Here is a 19,466-nt window from a genome sequence, read left to right on the forward strand (position 1 = left end):
GCCCATTGTTTGTGTGATAGGAGAAAGGGACAACAAAATATTGATGAAGGCCCATGGTGGGCAAGGCAGACACAAAAGCACAGATCATATTTACCTCTCTTTTTGATCCCGGACGAGCCCCCAATAAATGATGCAGGGTTTTGGGATGTGTGTGTGTGTGTGTGTGTGTGTGTGTGTGTGTAAATGTACATGCCGGGATTCGTGGTCTCAGGGCACCAAAGAATGGAGACACGGACCAGAGAGGTAAAGTTTGTAACAGAGGACAATTTATTAGAGTAGAAAATAACAGCTCTCAAAATGAGAGGGGGTCCTGACTGGGTTGCCTCTATATACCCACATTTTTAAAGTGGCCTCTTTGGAGTAACCTGAATGCTGGAGTCTCATTTTAAGGTATTGCCTTCCTCTGTCCCACTCCTTTCGGAGGGCTATTCGGGGTTAATGTTATTTCCCAGGGAAAAAGCATTGGGAAGAACAGCCTAGGCCAGTCTAGGGAAGCGAGGCTGCACAAAAAAAGCGACTTACAGGGTGAAGAGTGTGAAGTGAAGTTTGTGGTTTGAGTTCTCAGAGTCTCAGGAGAAAAACAGAGAAATGAAGCATCATCATTTGACCATGGTATTCACAGCTAGAAGAAGGAACAACGGGAAGAAAGAGCAAGGGAAGAAAAAAGAAAGAAAACTGGGGAATAAAATTGGGATGCGTTGGGCGAGGAGGAGGAAGAAAGTCTGAGAAATTGGGGGTGGGGTGCACTAATACTGGCCCCAAATACAAAAATTTGCCCATTCTTGGTTTTGATTAAAAATAAGCGTGCATGGGCGTTTCGCCCACGGCCCGGGCCTGCGGGCGGCTGTCGGGCGCCGCGGAGGTCCCTGCTCCATGCAGGGCGGGGCGAGGAGAGCAGGCACCATGACTGATGTCCACAGGAGATTCCTGCAGCTGCTGGTGACTCATGGCGCGCTGGAGGAGGGGGGTGTCAAGCGCTTGCAGAAGCACTGCTGCAAGGTCCATGACTGCAATGCTCCGGTGGAGAAGCTGGAAGACTTCATCAACAACACTAACAGTGTCTTGGAATCCTTGTACATTGAGATAAAGAAAGGAGCCACCGAAGATGACGGGAGACCCATTTATGCGCCGGTGAATCTAGCAATGACTCCCGTTTCCAAAATGGCTTCAGGCTTTGCAGAGAACGAACTGGACCTGTTTAGAAAGGCTTTGGAACTGATCATCCACTCAGAAACTGGCTTTGCCTCTTCCACCAATATTTTGAACCTGGTTGACCAACTGAAAGGCAAGAAGATGAGGAAGAAGGAATCTGAGCGCGTGCTGCAGAAGTTTCTCCAAAAGAAGTGGCTGATTGCGAAGGAGGGGGACTGCACCCTGCATAGCCGGGCCATCCTGGAGATGGAGCAGTACCTCCGGGAGACACACCCTGAGGCCATGAAGACCTGCAACATATGCCACAGCCTCCTCATCCAGGGTCACAGCTGTGACACCTGTGGCATCAGGATGCACTTGCCTTGCGTGGCCAAGTACTTCCAGGCGAGTTCGGAGCTGCGCTGTCCCAACTGTAATGACTACTGGCCCCACGAGATACCAGAAGTCTTTGACCCCGAGAAGCACCAGGAGGCTGCCATCTCTAGGCCGAGCAAAGAGCCATCGCGGTCCAGGCAGCACTAGCTGGCGCTACCACAGCCCGTGTGGAAGATAGGCATCCGCGTCCATGTCTCAGGAAGCACCGCCTTACTAGTAGGTCAAAATAAAACTCACTGAGGACTCACTGCAAACATATATATATATATATATATATATATATATATATATATATATATATATATGTATATGTATATATGCATGCATGCACATATATTCATATATTTGCCTGCTGTGTTTTGACTAAACAGGTAGCGAGGCACTCCTTTAGGAACTTGGAAGACCCAAGCAGCTGCCCACCCTGGAACCGGGCCCAAAGGTGAGCAGGGAGCAGCCCAGCTGACCACCGTCTTCCCTCCAGCTCCATGAGCTCCCTGACCTGAGCCCATGGGAGGAGATACTATGGTCACCTGTGGGTGCCAAGGCTAAGTGCAGAGGCCCAAATCTCCCACAAAGGCTTCAGCGGAGGCAGCGCACCTGGAAGAGAGGAAGGAGAAGGTGATATGCCCAACCCTGGAATACGGGCCTGGGAACCAAAGGGCTGACATTCGGCCACGGCTATTCTTTCCGTGGAGCAATCTAGGGAGAAGACCCAAGGAGAGCGCTGCAGTAGATTTTTCCCAGTGGGAACGGTGGGACAGGGTGGGAGCCCCGCGGGCCTAGCTGGGCTGCCCAGCAGGAGCGTGCGCGAGGCTGCAGTGCCGCCCTCCGCCGCACGGGGGCAGCACGGCCTGCCGGCGAGGAGCGGAGACAGCGGTCCGCGCACCCCTCTTGGCGGCGGCAGGCGGAGGCCGGCCCGCGGCGCCCTCGCTCATTGGCTGCGGCGCGGGCGCTGCCATGTTGGCGGAAGCGGTGCCTCCTGTGCGGTGGAAGCTGGCCGTGGTTGCGGCCATCGCGTCCGTGGGCGCAGCCTCCTGCTTCTTTTCCTCGCTGGTGTCTTGGCGCTGAGAGGCGGCGGCCGGCGGGATGGAGAAAAGTAGGATGAACCTGCCCAAGGGGCCGGACACGCTCTGCTTCGACAAGGACGAATTCATGAAGGTGCGCGCCGGGGCTCCGCTCCCCGGAGCCGGGCCGTGGGAGGTCTGCCCTCCTCTGCCCTCCGGGGCCTCTCGGTCTGCGCGCGTCCCCTTGGCGGGGACCTCGCTGCGCTCCGCAGTGAGTCTCTTGGCCTCGGGCTTGGCAGGTGCAGCCTGGAGAAAGCACTCCTGTGAAATCGTGCATATTGAGTTAAATGGTCTAAAGTTCTGGGCAAGTGGTTTTGAGCTGAATGTAAAAGTCCCTGTTGTTACCCCACCCTCTCACCGTGCAGTGCATTCAGGTTGTCAGTCCCCTTGCCTGACAGAAGCTTGTTGACCAGTGTCTTGCACCTAAAGCTCAGTAAGTATATACGAACAAATCCCTGAACCCACGTACCTACCTGGGAATTGGGTCAGAAAAAAGGCCACTTGACAGTTTTTGCCTAACGTTCGTCTGAAGCTTCTGGAATGAGGTATTTAAAAGATTCGAACATTCTTACTGATTTTGCTGCATTACAACAAAACAAACCATCCTCCCTTTCTAAAGTCGTCTTGCTCTTTAGAAGGTGAACTGGAGGTTGGTGTGCAGGTAACTGTAGGACATAAACTTACAGAATAGGAATATAAACTGAAAACGTTTTACTGATAATAAAGGTTCATCAGGTCCAGCCTTGAAAATGCCCAAGATTTGAATAAGAGCTAGGAGGAACTTTGCCTATTTGGTGTATTTCTTGGGTCTGTGTGTCAACCGTCAAAAAGTATATTTGTGTTTAATTTCTAAGGATTGAGGCTTTTGACACAACTTAGTAGCTGGTTTCAGTGTTAGAAAGTTAAAAGTTTTAGCTCAATAGAGACCTAAAACTTTGAGCAAATGCATTTAAATCTCTTAGTCTGTCTTTTTTTATTATTTCAAGTCATAATGTGTCCCTCCCCGCTCCTCCCCCAGATTAGTCTAGCTTGTTTTAGTATTTGCATTCAGATCACATCTCCAAAACTGTGGGGGTTTTGTTTTTTTAAAAAAAAACATTTACATCTGGAGCCTCTCCAGTGTGGCCATATTGATTTTAATGTGTGGGGCTATCTAGACCCTAGAATAACATGCTCTTGTTCTTGTTCTTGTTCAGTGATGTTCCTGCTAAACCGCTAATAAAACGTGTAACTTGAATGAAATGTCTGAGAGAGTACAGGGTGAAGTTACCAATCCAGAAACCCTTTGTTCCACTACCCTGAAGTCAGGGTAGGAAGAACTAAGGATATATGACGGGGAGAGGAGCGTTGGAAGAAGAAGAGGCTCACGAAGAGATCAGGGCCCTTGTTCTGACTTCAGGAATCTTGGAGCCCAACTCCAGTGTCTTTTCCGACTCATTAGCCCCTCCATCTTTCTCACTCTAAGCTGCCTTTGGTAAAGGCAGATTCAGAAGGTAGAAATCTCAGAATATATGTCCTACAATAGAAGTTAGAGGTAGGGAGAGGACAAACTGGGGAAGTGGCTGGAATGCCAGCCATTTCGTATTCTTTCATGGTTCTTAAACCTCTGAGTATGCCATACAATTTGGAGTGCTAATAAGTGTGACCATTTCATATGTTGAAGAAAAATAGAACAGCTGTTCTGCATAAAATGTTATTGACTTTCTAGGTGGGGCTTGGAGATAAAGGTTAATTGCAATCTGTGTTTCCTTCGAAGAGATATTTTATAAGTTATCATTCCGTGGCACAGGATGGGTGGAGAGCTTGCTGTCAGGGTTATATTTCTACATTTGTGTCTCATTCAACACTTTTGTAATTGGATAGGGTTTATGCATGTGGGAAAGTTAGGGATTATCAGATTTGCGTTAGGAGACTTGACTTTACTTGAAATCCACTCAGTTGATTGGAAACAGTGTCATTAGTCTGCCAAGCATGATGGGACCTGGTAGGGCAGTTGTAGCAATTGTTCATTTAACTAACAGGCTTTCATTGGTCACCTGTGTGCCAGCCCGCAGTCTAGACATGATGGTACAGGCTCGATAAGGTAAGGTTTTGGCTCTTGAGCATGGTGATAGGAAAAACGTCCATGCTGAAAAACTGCCCTTAGAACCGAGTGGTTGGAGTGTGGAAGAGTGGCCAGGGCGAGGCTGGGAAGGTGGAAAGGCAGGTGGGGTGCAGCTGCAGGTTGCACTGGGACGTGCTACTCTGGTGAGGGGCTTGTGCTTGATGCAGTCTTCATTGTGGGGTTCTAGTCACGTTTACAGCAGGAAATTGCACGGGCATGTGTGTTGCATTGGAGCTGACTGGCCTCAGGAGGCTACTTAAAATGTTCTTTCAATGGTCCTTTGAGATCTAATGAGAAATAGAGTGGAGCGAGACAGGTTTGTGAAAGATGTAGGTGATCAAGAGGCAAGAGTGACAGATGGAAGGGTCATTTGGGGCAGAGATGGCGGCATACTGTTAGCTTCATCACCTTTAAAAAGTATGGAAATCCTCAGAGGGTTGACAGCCAACTAATAGATGAAATAGGACATAAGACATTTATAGTAGGAGAAAGTGGCACGCTAAGAGAAGTTAGACCCATTTGCCTTAATGCGCTGGTGAAGTCATAGCCTTCTTCTGTCTCAGATGAGCGCATGACTCATCTCCTGCTTTACAGGAAAAGTGGAGGCCATCGAAGGGGAACGCCTTCATCTTGTGGATCCCAACCCCGTCTCTTTCTCCTCCTCGTCTAGTGTGGAGGGGCTTGCCTTCCTCCTCAGGTGAGCTTTTCGGCCCAGGCTTGGAGCCCATGCCTTCTTGCCTTTTCAGGATGCTGCTATTATCATCCTACTCTGTGCTTCTCCCCATGGCTTTCCTGCACTCCTGATTTAGTCTCTTCTGCTTGTGTCTCCCACCTTTCGTTATTGCCCAGTCAAATGCTCTCAACTTTCACTGTTAAGCACATTCCATTCTGTCTTCTGGCGCCATCATTCCACTAAAGAGTTCTCAACAGAGTTAATCGAGTGGACCTTTTCCTGCCTCCTTACTTGATCTCAGCAGACCAAAGGCTCTCTCACTACCTTTTGGTTTCCTTCTTACCTCTCTGTATCTTGTATACAATCATTGCCCTCCTTGCAGCCATTAAATGGCTGGTTATGGGCTCAGTCATGTGTCCTCTCCTTTCCCAAGATAACCTTTACAGCTCCGGTGACCACCTTTAGGCAGGTGACACAGATTCATATCTCTGGTCCTAGTCTCCTGAGCATCAATCCCCTGTACTGAACTTGTCCTTGAATCCCTTATTGGATATCTCTGTGGCACTCATGCTCAAAACTGAGTTCGTGAGCACCTTCTCTCCTCTAAACCAGCTCTCTAGTGTCACCTCTGTCAATCCCTGTTCCACTGTCGTCTAGCTGTGAGTCAGCACTGGGAGTCAAGTCCTCTCCGTCACCTTTCCAAAATGCCACCTGTTACCACATTCGAGGGATTCCACTTCCTGCTACGTCTGGCCTCCATGTGCTTCTCTCCACCTGCTGCCTTCAGGTTGTCCTCATGCTGTTCGCCCACAGTGGTTCTCAGCCAGTGCCCTGCACCTTCTTGCCTTTTCCAGTCCATGCTCCCCACACAGGCAGCGTGCTCTGTTCAGAACGACACTGATGTAGAAACAGGCGGCGGGCTGTCCTCCTGGTCATGAAGAAGGACTTTCCAGAACATTTGAAAGTGCTTCAAAGCGGTGCTTTCTACCGTTGGGTAGTTTTTACTGGTGGACAGTTTGTTTCTGTGCTGAGCCAGACCTGTCTCCATTGAACTCTGTTCATCAGCTCCTTCCCTGAACCTCCGCCTCTTACTGGCTTGGTGGGCACCTGGATAGGCACCTCTCTAATGAAATCGGACCCCTCCTTGTGGTGACTGTGAATGTCGACTGTATGTTAAAGAGCTAGTAGAAGGTAAACAAGTCATGGAGGCCCCTACCTGTTCTCATTGGATGAATCAGAAGTATTGAAACAGGAAGTGCGTCCCAGGATGTCCCAGTTCTCAAGGAGCATGTATTCTCATGGAGAGATTAGAAGGGAAAATGGCCAGCTGTTCAGACCTGGGTCACCTGGAGATGGCGGTGGCCTGGAGACATGGGTCCCCATTTCTGTTCTGCTGGCCCCAAGCCTGTGACTTAGGGCAAAACGCTGGCTTCTGGGCTTCATTTCCTCTTCAGTGTAACGGGGTGGCACTTACCCAAATAACTTTGCAGCTCTTGACATTTTATGTTTCTGTGAAAACACACTGGTCAGTTTCTCTGGTTTGCAGATAAGGAAACTGAGGCCAGAGGTGCCGTGACTCCCCCGAAAGTCACCCACCTAATTGGGAGTCTCCTGCCTCCAGGGCTTCAGTCCTCGGAAAACAGTGTAACACTTTGCTTTCCAGAGGCCACAGGTGGCAACTTTGGGAAGTGGGATCATCGGAATATCAAGAATAGCCCGAAAGATGGCACCAAGTCCATTCGCCAAAGCTCCAGCTCCTACCCACAGGGGAGAGGTTAAGGGCCACCTGCGATTTTAGCAGAAATTCTAACAAGTCTGTGCGTACTGATCAGGACTCTTGACCCGTAGATTCGGTGCAGGAAATATGACAAGAGGGAGACGGTGGGCTGTTTTCGGTAGACTCATTGACACAGATTATGATTGGTGTTAAATTGGGGGGAAAGGAGCAAGAAAGAGAAGAAATCAGCTGGAGCAGCATATTTAGGTACTCAGATATTTGTTAGATGGATGAATAAATTTGCAGAATATAGGTTTTCTTTGCCTTTTCATAAATACGTCAAACACAGGTGTGACATTTAGCAAAGGAGTTGGGTATAAAACTGATGACTCCATTAGAACATAAGTTCCTCAGAGTTTAAGTGTTATTACTACAGAATCCTTTTAAGATCAGCTGTCCGTAGGTGGTGGACAGAACTCTGTATACATTTTTAATTCTGAAGCTTGAATAATTCGGTAACCACATAAAAATTTGGAATGAGCATTGGGAGACGTAAGTTCCAGACTGACTGTGTTGTATGCCATGGGGGTCACCCTGCCTTGGTGACAGGACTGGATTTGAGGGTGGGGACTACAGGGAGGTCCAGGGACATGTTTGCACACATGGTGTCCCCTCGGGCAGGAACGTGCTTCCCACAGCCTTCCCAGGGCCAGGTAGCTCCTTGTGTCATTCAGAGATCTCAGCCCAGATGTCACTGTTCTGTACGGATCCTCCCTGTCATCCGACTTAAAGCACCTCCCCTCCATCACTCTCCTTCTCCGAGCCCCATTGTCTTTTCTTTTTAGCAATTATCACTATTCACTGCTACCACATTTGTTTGTTTACATGTTTATTTTCTCATTTTCCCATCAGAACATATGCTCCGTGAGAACAGGGACCTTGTCTTCCTTTCCATTGCTGTGTCCCTGGTACTTAGAGCAGAGCCTGAGCCACGTGGTAGATATTTAAGTCATATTTATTGAATATGAAGGGCATTTGTTCATCCCTGCTGTCCGCTGGTCTTTAAGAATGGTTCAACACACACACACGAGTTCATACTAATGTCTTAACGCCTTTCAACCCTTATTTAGTGCACAGTTTAGCACTTACTATTTTGTATTAGTTTTTGTGTCTGTGAAATTGAGCATGTTTTGAGGACAGAGGTCATATCTTAAACCTTGTGTCCCCTCTTATATACGTCCCGTGATTATGAATAAAGAATGATGGTGCCTGGGGGATTTGCCAGAGGCAGGGGCGGGGATGGGTGAAATGGGTGGAGGGGGTCAGATGGTACAAGTTTGCAGATAGTAAGAAGTCCAGGGAATCTAATGGGCAGCATGGTGACTACAGTTAACGACTGTATATTTGAAATATATATTTGAAATATATATTTGGGTTGTATATTTGAAAGTTACTAAGAGAGTAAATCTTAAAAGTTCTCCTCACAGGGGAAAAATACTTTGTAGCTGTGTGTGATTACTGATGTTAACTATGATATTGTGATCATTTCACAATCTGTACAAATATTGAATCGTTGTACTCATGAAACTAATGTTACATTGTATGTCAATTACATCTCAGTTTTTTAAAAAGTAATTTATATTTTAAAGAGAGAGACCAAAAAAAAGTCTGGAAGGGTGTGAAACAATGCTAAACAGTGAAAAAACATTAATAGAGCTTATCTGTAGTGCATCAGAGTGTGGGTGAGTTTTTAGTCAATTGTGTAATTCTTTGTTGGTTGAAAGTTTTACATTGAACATTTGTTTTCAAATTAAGGGAAAAGCTATTTCTATTTTGAGAAGAGCCTATTTAAAATGTGTAATTAACAAAAATAGAATCCGTTGTAGAATTTAGGCAACAGGAGAGGGTGCTTTTTGTGGGGGAGAAGGGAGGGAGACCTTCCGGCTCCTTTCTGAAGTGAGTGGCAAGCACCCTGGTCCCACCATGTCACCATGTGTACCCAGAGATACTTTTCCCTGCAGCCATACAGCCTTTAAATGAACAGAGTGGTGCTTCCCTCTCGTTTTTATGTGTAAAATGTGATGCCGTTGCAACAATATTTGCTCTCCTGTTTTGTTTTCAGGAAGATTTCGATGTGGATCATTTTGTGTCTGAGTGCAGGAAGCGCGTGCAGCTGGAGGAGCTGAGAGATGACCTGGAGCTCTATTATAAGCTTCTGAAAACCGCCATGGTTGAGCTCATCAACAAGGATTATGCCGATTTCGTCAACTTGTCAACCAACTTGGTAAGCCTGAATCCGCAGTTACCCATACCCCCACTTCTCACTCAGATTTATTTGGAAAAGTGCTGAGTTTCTTGAGTAACCTTTCAGTTGATTTTTTCCATCAAAAATCTGGAGAGAGTACTGATCTCATTAATTAATAAAAGCACTAAACTTCCTTGGTGTACATTTTTTTTATTTTAGTTTTTACTCATTTAAGACTGTCTAGCTTGATTATTTTTTGAATTAGTTATTAAGAAATAGTGAAAAGTAAAGGATAATATCAGAATGGTTGTTAATGCTAGTTGCTAAGTGAATTCCATGAAATTTCACTGGTTTAGACTAATTTGCAAGAGCAAATATAACTCTTCTTAAGGAAATGTCCAATCTACTTTTGGGCAGCCTTAGGTTGAAGACCATTGGCCAGTATTGCTCTGTAGGTGGCTGGTTTTATAAGAATGTGAGACTGGTTTGTAATGAGCATATCAGTTGTTTGTAGAAGTCATTTAGAAATGCTTGAGGTTCAATACTTGCAAAAATGTTGTTTTGTTCATATTTTGTTTTTAAATCTATTTGTGCAAAGCTGTACAGAAAGTAGTTATCTCTGTGGGAATGTCAAGAAGCATGACAGTTCATGAGCCACACTTGCTTTCGGGGACTACACCACTAAGGTCAATGTTCCGGTAGGGTTAGAAACCCCTCAAGTTTTATTTCCTCTCTATTTAATTTGGATTTTTCTCAAGGTTTATAACAATGCTTAGGGGAAATAAAGCCCATCCATCCAGCTAGCACATGTTCACCTCCCATTAAAATTTTTCAAATTCATACAAAATTTCATGCGAAGGCAAATTGTACATAAGGAAGCTTTTATTTAATACGACTTCCCTGATTTTTATTGTTTCATGTATATCAACAGATTTTTTCATATTCTGTTAGCAGTATTTATGGCAAAACAACATTTCTGCAGAAAGGACAGCCCTCATCTAGTGCTATTTTGATCATTAAACTGATGCTACACTGTTCTTCCCGGTCATGATGTGTTTGTGCTTTTAGGTTGGCATGGACAAGGCCCTCAACCAGCTTTCCGTGCCTTTGGGACAGTTACGAGAAGAGGTTCTGGTAAGTCCCTAAGTCATATTAAACAGACTACTGTAAGGCATGTTGTTTGTTTGCCTTCTCCAGGAATCCCTGATATCTACTCGGCTGTTTGTTGTTCAGTGGTCTGTAATTACAGCACTCACCTTCAAAAAAGTCATAAATGAGTCTTTTTTTTGTATGTGATATTACAACCTAAAAAACGTGTTTGATTTGAAGGTGATAGATTCTCATAGTATAAAGCTTTAAAATGTCAGGGGAGGGGAAGGAGGCTATTTCAAAACTTAACTTGTTAATGCCACCTCACTCCTGTGTAAATGGTCTCCAACTTAGGAATGGCTTGTATTTCTAAAATTTGTAGAAATTTTACGAGTGGTTTCTCAGGCAGTATTTTACATGTGGTTAGGTTCCTGGAGCAGCCCATGTTAGGGGATAAATAGGATAATATAAATGTAATGTACTACCTAAGGAACACTACCTTTTAAGGTTTCTCAGAGAAAATCTCTGCTGCGGGTCTAGGACTCCCACCGCTAAGCCACTGGGCACAGGGACTCCACCTGAATGAGCAGTGGGGGGAGCTCTGGCATCACTTCTAGCAGGATACCATGCTGCCCTGTCCTCCCCGACCCCAGTCTGTGCCAGGTGCCCTGACTTCCAGACTCCCCTAAACCTGGCGCACTGTACCGTCACTTCCTGTGTGTGTCACCACTAGACCACACCACTTGAGTGGCCCCAAGCACCTAAGCCACTAAGACAGTGCCTGGCACCTGAGAGGCTCTCAATAGGTAACTAAGTAAAGACAAAATGCATGGAAAGAGCTGAAAAAGGACAGACTAACAGAACTGGCAGTGCCGAGAAGTCCACAGGAGGGGCAGGCAGGAAAGAACTCATAAATGAGACAAGTCTAGCGCTGTGCCTTGAACTGGCAGACATTTCTGACTGTTTCTGTCTTGCTTGGATTTTACCAAAGCTCAGGATGGAAGAGGAGTGGTCTTTGTGGTCACTCCTGGGTCCCACACTAGCCCTGCGAGGCTGTCCTGCCTCCTGCTGCGTCTCCCGCCGGCAGCTGTGGCGTTTCCTAGGCCTCGACCTTTGTCAGCTTCCTCTCTGTCCTCTAAATGCTCTGCCTGTGGAGGTACATTTGCTCTGAACTTGAGGACCGCTGTCACACGCAGGCTCTCGTCCTGCCCTGCCACACGCCCTCCCTTCTCCACGGCTGTCTGCAGCCACCTCTCTCTCCGTCAGCCCAGACCCCACCTCCTTCTTTGAGCTTAGGTCATGAGTCCACTTTGAATTCTAGGATCACTGAGAGATAAATGTTTCTGTCTTGCTCATCACCGTGTCCTCACTGGCCGCCTCAATAGGTGTTTCATACTGGTTACTGGACGAATGAATTCACTTGCCTGTAGAGTGTCTGTGGTTTGTCCAGTTTGTTCTAGTTGTTTCGTTACCTTCATTTGGCCCCAGTTCCCAACTGCCTCATACTTGGCTCAGTGCACGAGACCCCGGACATGTTCCTTGACCGACGGCCTCTCCCTTTTCCCGGCCACTCTGTTCCTCATTTCTTGGTTTCTAGTATTCCCAAAGCAACATCACATCATGAGATATCAGCACTTAAAACTTCTCCAGTTCTCTGAAGTGAGCAGGACCTAGTCTGAAGCCCTTGTTGGAACAGAGTCCTCACGAATGAAGCACTCCCTTTTTCTTTCTACTTTTCTCCGACATGAGCCCTGCAGTGCACCCAGGTGGATGCCTTTCCGCCCTGAGTGTGTTGTACTCGGTCACATTTCCTACCTTTTGTCTTCTCGCGGTCTCCCCTCCAGCCTTGTCAGCCTGCACCCATGTCTGAGTTGAACTCTAGTCCCATCCCGTCAGCCGGACTGTCCTGTACTTTGGTTCAGATTGTCCTCTCTCTACCCTGACCATCTGTGACAGTCACTGCATATGCGTATGTTTTAGCATTCCTTTGGCTGTTAATCCTGTGTAACCTTGGCTTTCTATGTCGTTTTGCCCCCAAATCAACAGCAATTGTGTCTGATACTTTGTATTTTTGTCAGTGCCTGCAAAAGATTGGCCTGTAGATACTGGACTTGAATTAAATATATGAATTTAGTTCAGTTTTGTGGAATTGAATTAAATGTGTAAATTTCACAATGTTACCAAACAATGTCTGCAATACATTTTCTTTATTCTTTTAAAGAGTCTTAGGTCAACTGTCAGTGAAGGAATTCGGGCAGTAGATGAACGAATGTCTAAACAAGAGGACATTAGGGAAAAAAAGGTAAAGTGTCATCCTATTAAAACATGGATCGTGAAGCACCTTGGAGCTAGGGCACTTCGTGCATGTGGTCTGGCTCCCGCTGGGCACCTTTGCAGAGAGAAACATGAGGTCTCTCTTATCTTTAGGGACTGGTGTCTGAGCAGGGCTGGTGAGGGCAGAGCTAGCTGGGGCTCAGGTCTTCTCACTCCTGGTCTGATTAAAGTCCTATTAATAAGACGGGGCTGGTAAAGTAAATAGTTTTTTTTTAAAAGACAAAGAAAATTGTATATTCTCCTTGAGCTTTAATGTAGTCATGGTAGCATTAAGGTTTTTAAAGAAAACTAGATTTCTTGTGCTGCGTGCCAGCTAACAGCCCTCTCCTATGTCTTCTCATACTTTTTTGTACTATGAAACTGTCTTTACAAAGCTCATTTGCATGTATATATGTATGCATATTATATAATGTCATGTTATCTATTTGAAATAAGACAGAATTTTAGAGGTACCTGAGTGGAAACAGAATTAAAATTCCTCATTTTCTTCAGAACAAAAAATAGTAATAACTGACATCAGTGAAGCACTTTGCAGTGTAGTAGGCATGTAAATTTTCAGCATGCCTATAAACATATTCATATTCTAGAGATTAAGGAGTCACTGGGCTTTCTAAGCCAACTCTATTTAGCGCGGGTTTAGTGCTTTAGGAAGAGTAGCGTGTTGCTGTCATCCTGCCACGCTTATTTCTCCCTTCGTTTCCCCCTTAAATATACCTCTTCGTGCACTGCCTTTCCTTTTCAGTAGTCCTGTGTTTTAATTTTATTCATAATCATAATATAATGGCAGAGTTGGAATTAGGATCAAAAAAGACTTCTGACTCTAGCCTGGTGCTCCATCCAGTATTTTCTAAATTTATTAGCATATATTTGTAAATGTCAAGGGAGAGAAGACTGTTTTAGAGACCTTCCATTTAATTCTTTAGTCCTACCTCAACGTTTGTCTGCACATTTCGAGACTGGCGTGCAGGGAATTTTTCTTGTTTATTCACCCGTGTCCCTACTGTCTAGAAGAATGTCTAGCTCACAGTAGGTGCTCAGTAACTATTGATTAGTGAAAGACCTTGTATCTTCTTGTTCTTTTCAGGATGAGAGTTTGTATAATGTTCTTCAACCTCTGTGATAATGTTTGTAGTGTCATAATGTCTTTAATGAATTGACACATTAAAACCTGAAGAAAAGGGTTATGAGAAAATAAATACAGTACAAATACAGAGATTCACTTAAAATGGGGGAAAGAAGGAAGGAATAAGAGTACAGAATATGAGAAAGCAAAAAAGCCCAGTTTTATTTTAACTATAAACTTGCAGTACAGTATTGAAATGTGCTTGTACTAAAAGCCAAAATTAAGATTTGCGTTCTTGGGAATTCAGTGTTATGTAAATATTCAAAAATGTAGAATCCTCCAAATATTCTGAGATGACTTTTGGCTTTGTATTTTCCTGTATTAGGCACGGGGAAATAAGATCATTAAGATTAAGCATCATAAATTTTTTTTGCTTGATTTTTACAGATGTGTGTGTTGAGGCTCATCCAAGTTATTCAGTCAGTTGAGAAAATTGAAAAGATCTTAAATTCTCAAAGTTCTAAAGAAACACATGCACTAGAAGCACACAGGTAAGTATTTCTTACTAAATAGCACATCAATTCATACTTCACACCTAGGCTAAAAACACTTTTTTAGTTAGAACTCGTTTCTGCAGAAGAAGAAAATCCGTCTGTGGCTCAGTGTTTGTGAATATAGCTCAGGAAAGGTGGAGTGCATGGAGTGCCAGCGTGTGCTCCACGTCCATACAAACCTCTGTGGTCACAGCCTCAGGTAACAGTCACCTTCCCGGGAGGCAGAAGCAGTGTGCTGTCAGGAAGACTTTGATCTTCAGAACTGCCTTGCCTGAGGACCAGCAAGACAGTTGATGACCTCCACAGTGTGGCATAGCGTCGTCTGTCTTAGGTTTTCCCAGTCTTGCCCAGAGCGTTCCCATCGCCGGACCTTGACCTAGCCTTATATCGGTAGGAAACAGTGTAGGACACACTTAAGTTAAAATCTTTAAACAGAAAAGAAAAAGCTATGAGCTAAGAAAAAAAGGACATGACCATTTCCTCAGTCATGCTGTGACTGTGATTCCTCCCTTGCCTGAGTTTTAAGTCACCAGGTGCTGAGTGACTCAGAAAGGAAGTTGAGTAGATACAGCAACAGCAGTGGATGCGCCCTGGAACGGTGGAGGGAGCAGAGGTGGTGTCGCGCGTCCTGCTGGGCAGCCTGAGGCAGGGTTTTCAGCTCTGTGTCTTCTGTTGCCTAAGGCTAAGAAGGACCCTGCGAGTGCAGGGCTGGTTATCTGACAGCCACTGAGATCCTGGCAGCCAGCACCTGGCGTGTAGCCGGCCATCATGTATGTGATTTGGGGCTGACGCGAGCTTTTCTTAGAGTCACATGGAAGCCCTGGCATTTTTCCATGAGTGATATCAGATAATCTGCTGCAAAACCAACCGAAGCGGAGTTGAATATACCTGTAGTTCAAAGTCTTAGTCATACTATACAGGCGTGTTGGATGTCTCCCCAGAATTTGAGATTTGGAAGGGACCTCAGAGACAGTGTGCTTCATCTCTCTCCTATGTAGATTAAGAAATGAGGCATCCAGAAAGGAGGCGGTTCTCACTTCCTGGGTCTCCACTTCATTTCATAACCAAGATGCATAAGCAGAGGGTCAGTCCCCGCTGTGTTCCTTCAGCCCACAGCACTCTGCTTCGCCTTGCGCCCCCGTCCCCCATCTGTGCTTGGCAGTCACCATTCATGGCCACCCCAACCGGTCCAGCACATCCGCTGGGTCACACTGCCCTCAGCGCCTTCCAGCTGTGTCCTCACTCAGCGGCCACGATGCTTGCTCCTGAGTTCTTCCTGTCTGCCCGCTCCGACCCTGCTCCTTCAGTAGGAATACCTTGGTGATCTCCGTTTCTCTAACTTGGTTCCTGCGCGGTGTTCCGTCTTTAACATACGTAATAGACACTGTGCTCTTTTCCGCTCAGAATCATCTCTGAGGACCTTTTCTTTCATTCAGGTCTGCAACTTTGAGCCCATAGAGAAGGGAAAACCTGGGCAATGTGAGTGAGTAGGAAATACGTCATACTTGTTAGGCCAAGAAGAGTTTAGATAAATTATAAACAATAAGTCCACATTAGTTGTTCAGGAAGGAGTTAGGGACTAACCTTTTGGGTTGGTCAAGCTGGGCCATCACTTTCCCTCTAAACTATTAATAGTTTAGATGCTACACATTCAGGGCTGGGTAGCCCACTGCTGGTCTCAGCATACGTTTCCTGGTTCTTATGTGTGTTTTTCCCTTACCCACTGGTCATTATCAGAGGTTGGATGCCTCAGACAGGCCTGGCCGGTGCTTCCATGCCTCCTGTTTTTTTTCTTTTGCTATTTAACTTCCTTCTGAGGGGTAGTGATGCTTTATCATGTGTTTTAGAAAACAGAAGGGCATTTATTAGACTGGAAGATGTGCAGTGAATGTCCTCTCACTAGGACCCGGAGCACAGAAGCCGGCTGCTTTTCCAGCTATCTGGTAGACGTAAATTTAAAGGAAGCTGTGTTGAGCTCTTTTCTTTATTCCTGCTAGAGGGCCAATTTCATTTTCTTGAGGGGACAACAGTACTTGGTATTTGCAAAGTATTAGAGGTATTTTAGAAGAGGTGTGAATAATAAGATAGGGTGAGAGAGAGAAGGGAGGTTAGAAGTGAAGAAGGTCAGGAATGGGAGAGCCAGGAGCAGGTGGTGGAAACGGGTAATTGCAGAATGAGAACTGACTGGGCCCAGCTCCTGCCTCCTGTCTAGGCCTGTGGCCAAGGCCAGGCAGCACCAGTGGCTTATGTAAGGTCCCCACTGTGCCTAGAATAGGCTGTGCATACAACTGGTGTGAAGATTGATGGTACGAAGGACGCTGTAGCTTTCACCTTGTAACCAGGAGGGCATGGAAAAATACTCTTGGAGAAAGTTCAACAGAGTGGGTGTTAAAGCCTCACCACCGCTCATTCATGTGGTGCTTTCTCTTGGAAATTAAAAGAACTTGAGGAATGAAATTCCTGTCATTGTCTCTACTAGCCCACTTTTGACAGGACAAATCTTGGAGAGAATCGCTACGGAATTTAACCAGTTACAGTTCCATGCTGTTCAGAGCAAAGGCATGCCTCTTCTGGACAAAGTGAGACCGGTAAGTGTTTAGATTTTCCCTTTGGTATTTAGGGATCTGCCAAATTGGTCATGCTCCAGTAATTAATCTCCAGGATTTTGAAGCTAGCTCTGAATTTCGTCTTTCAGTTTTTATTTTTTGGACCCCTGCTTCCTAAGGGTCACACAGTGTAGATTTTGTGTAAAGACACAGGCCTATTTGCTGAATTATAACAGTAAAATTGATTTGGAATTTCCTGTAACTTGACACATGATATGTAGTCAGAATTAATTTATCCAAAGCCCTCGACTGGGCTTTAAATTCATGTTTGTCAGATTTACTCTGTAGCTTAAGAGGAAGATAACTTTTTCTCTCATTCTGTAATTCTGTCTACACTCCTTTGGTGAAGCAAAGGTTTACTTCTAAAGAGATTCTGGGAAGGAGGAGATTCATTGTTACTCTCCAGGAAATGTGACTATTTTGATTTTACATATATTCTATTAGAATCAAGATTTGTTACGTTATCTATTTGAATTTTTAGAAGTCATTCCACCTGGAGCTTGGTTTACTTACTGTTTTTTCTTGCAGCGTATAGCAGGCATTACAGCCATGTTACAGCGCTCACTGGAAGGCCTCCTTTTAGAAGGGCTTCAGACTTCTGATGTCGACATAATACGGCACTGCCTCCGGACTTACGCCACAATTGACAAGACACGGGATGCGGAGGCATTAGTGGGTCAAGTACTCGTGAAACCATACATGGATCAGGTGTGTGCACTCAGGATTTATTCAGCAGACATTCATAGAGCATCTGCTCTGTCTTCCGTACTCCACTGGCTGTGAGGGGCAGATCAGAGGTGCTTCTGGAAAGGTTCTCATGGTCACTACAGTGTCGGAAAGGGGTGGGTACAGTCAGCGTGCCGGGAACTGGGCTTGCTCTCTTAGTCTTTACTAATGATGCCATAGCCCCGGGATCATTGTCATTTAGTGGGATAAGGCTCTCACCTAGGAAGCAGGTGTGTATCAAAACATTTTTAGGTCAGTTTTATGGTATGTAAATTACATGTCAGTAAAGTTGTTCAAAAGCGTTTTTGAACTACTGGTCTAGTGGGTGGAATAGAACAGCCAAGCAGATGACACTGCAGTGTGTATGCATGGTGCAGTACATGGCATGGTGCAGGAGTGTGGATGTGGTGCAGGAGCACGTGTGTGGTGCAGGAGCGTGCCTGTGGTGCAGCAGGAGCGTGCGCGTGGTGCAGGAGCGTGTATGGTGCAGGAGCGTGCGTGATGCAGGTGGGTGTATGTGGTGCAGGAGCATGTGTAGTGCAGGAGCTTGCATGGTGAGGGAGCATGCTTGGTGCAGGAGTGTGTATCTGGTGCAGGAGTGTGTATGTGGTGCAGGGGCATGTATGTGGTGCAGGAGCATGTATGGTGCAGGAATGTGCGTGGTGCAGGAGCGTGTATGTGGTGCAGGAGCTTGCATCGTGAGGGAGCATGCTTGGTGCAGGAGTATGTATGTGGTCCAGGGGTGTGCATGGTGCAGGTGCATGTATGTGGTGCAAGAGCATGCCGAGAACTCTGAGCACGCGAAGGTGTGAGGAGTGAGGTCTTCACAGAACAGATTGGGCCTGAGTCGTCAGAAGTATGGAGGAGTTGGCTCAGCCAGGAAGATCAGGGGGCTTATATTCAAAGCTGAAGGACTTGTATAGGCAAATTGCAGAGTAATAGCAATAGTCTAGAACTTGGCTACCCAGTGTCCCTCTTCTGTTCGGATACAGTTAAAATACCAGAAGTACGTATATTCTGTCTGGAGCAGCCAGAATGTATGTTGTACCACATGAAGTTGCCAGTACTCAACAATTTCCGAAATACAAAGATGGCAGTTTCATCTGGTTCAAACTGGTTGAAGTCACAGAGCACATCCTTAGCGTGTACAGACTCCTCCAGTCACTGGTCAGGGTAGAAGTCCCCTCTGTCGGTAAATACAAAGCGTCTACTCACGTGACTTCAGGGTGAAAGTCTGCTTTTAAAAGGGGAAAATTGAATCCCATTGATAATGAAATTTTAAGGATTAATTTCACTAATCCCCCCCCCCCTCTGGTGAGCTCTTTTAGGGTTACTAAAAATCATGATGTATCTAGTCCCTCTTTGTATCTTTTTGTATTTCATAGCTGTCTTGTGGGGGTGAAAAAGACAAATTATCTACATTGTTTCTTATCAATAAGTGAAAATATTTGTTACTAATTTTTCCTTTTATTTTTCATTGAACTCAATCTAATGAAGTTTCAGTGGCATAGTAAATAAACCATGGCTACATTTGTATTTTATTTTGCTTGTCATCTTGTCAGTCACCCCTTGACTCTCAACCTTACCACAAAAAATAAAATAATGAAGAAAATAAAATGTATTTTCTTCCATCTTTCTCTGTCTCAAACCTCTTCCTAGCCTGAATGATGGCAGGAGACAGCCAAGGCAGTAAGAAGCTGTTGTCATGCAGGGTCATTATTTTACTTTCAAACTCAGAGGAAAGTACATGGGTGGGCCTGGTTT

The 19,466-nt window shown here is 45.5% G+C and overlaps 1 protein-coding gene and 1 pseudogene across 3 annotated transcripts in view; both read left to right on the forward strand.

The window, feature by feature from the left end:
- Positions 1-870: 870 nt before the first annotated feature.
- LOC109395070 (non-structural maintenance of chromosomes element 1 homolog pseudogene) lies at positions 871-1,775 on the forward strand (annotated as a pseudogene).
- A 684-nt stretch (positions 1,776-2,459) lies between these two features.
- Positions 2,460-19,466, forward strand: part of COG2 (component of oligomeric golgi complex 2) — a 40,870-nt gene continuing 23,863 nt past the window's right edge. For 2 of the 3 annotated variants that reach the window (XM_019665849.1, XM_019665850.1), the window contains exons 1-7: positions 2,460-2,685; positions 9,208-9,369; positions 10,399-10,464; positions 12,641-12,721; positions 14,264-14,367; positions 16,850-16,958; positions 17,505-17,684. In XM_019665849.1, the coding sequence (XP_019521394.1) occupies positions 2,614-2,685; positions 9,208-9,369; positions 10,399-10,464; positions 12,641-12,721; positions 14,264-14,367; positions 16,850-16,958; positions 17,505-17,684 (774 nt within the window). In that variant the 5' untranslated portion in view covers positions 2,460-2,613. Of the gene's footprint in view, positions 2,686-3,813; positions 4,085-5,289; positions 5,393-9,207; positions 9,370-10,398; positions 10,465-12,640; positions 12,722-14,263; positions 14,368-16,849; positions 16,959-17,504; positions 17,685-19,466 lie in introns of those variants that run through there. The other variant, XM_019665851.1, reaches the window with a different exon arrangement.

This window comes from Hipposideros armiger, unplaced genomic scaffold (genome assembly GCF_001890085.2).
Source record: "Hipposideros armiger isolate ML-2016 unplaced genomic scaffold, ASM189008v1 scaffold_454, whole genome shotgun sequence".
Lineage (NCBI taxonomy): Eukaryota > Metazoa > Chordata > Mammalia > Chiroptera > Hipposideridae > Hipposideros > Hipposideros armiger.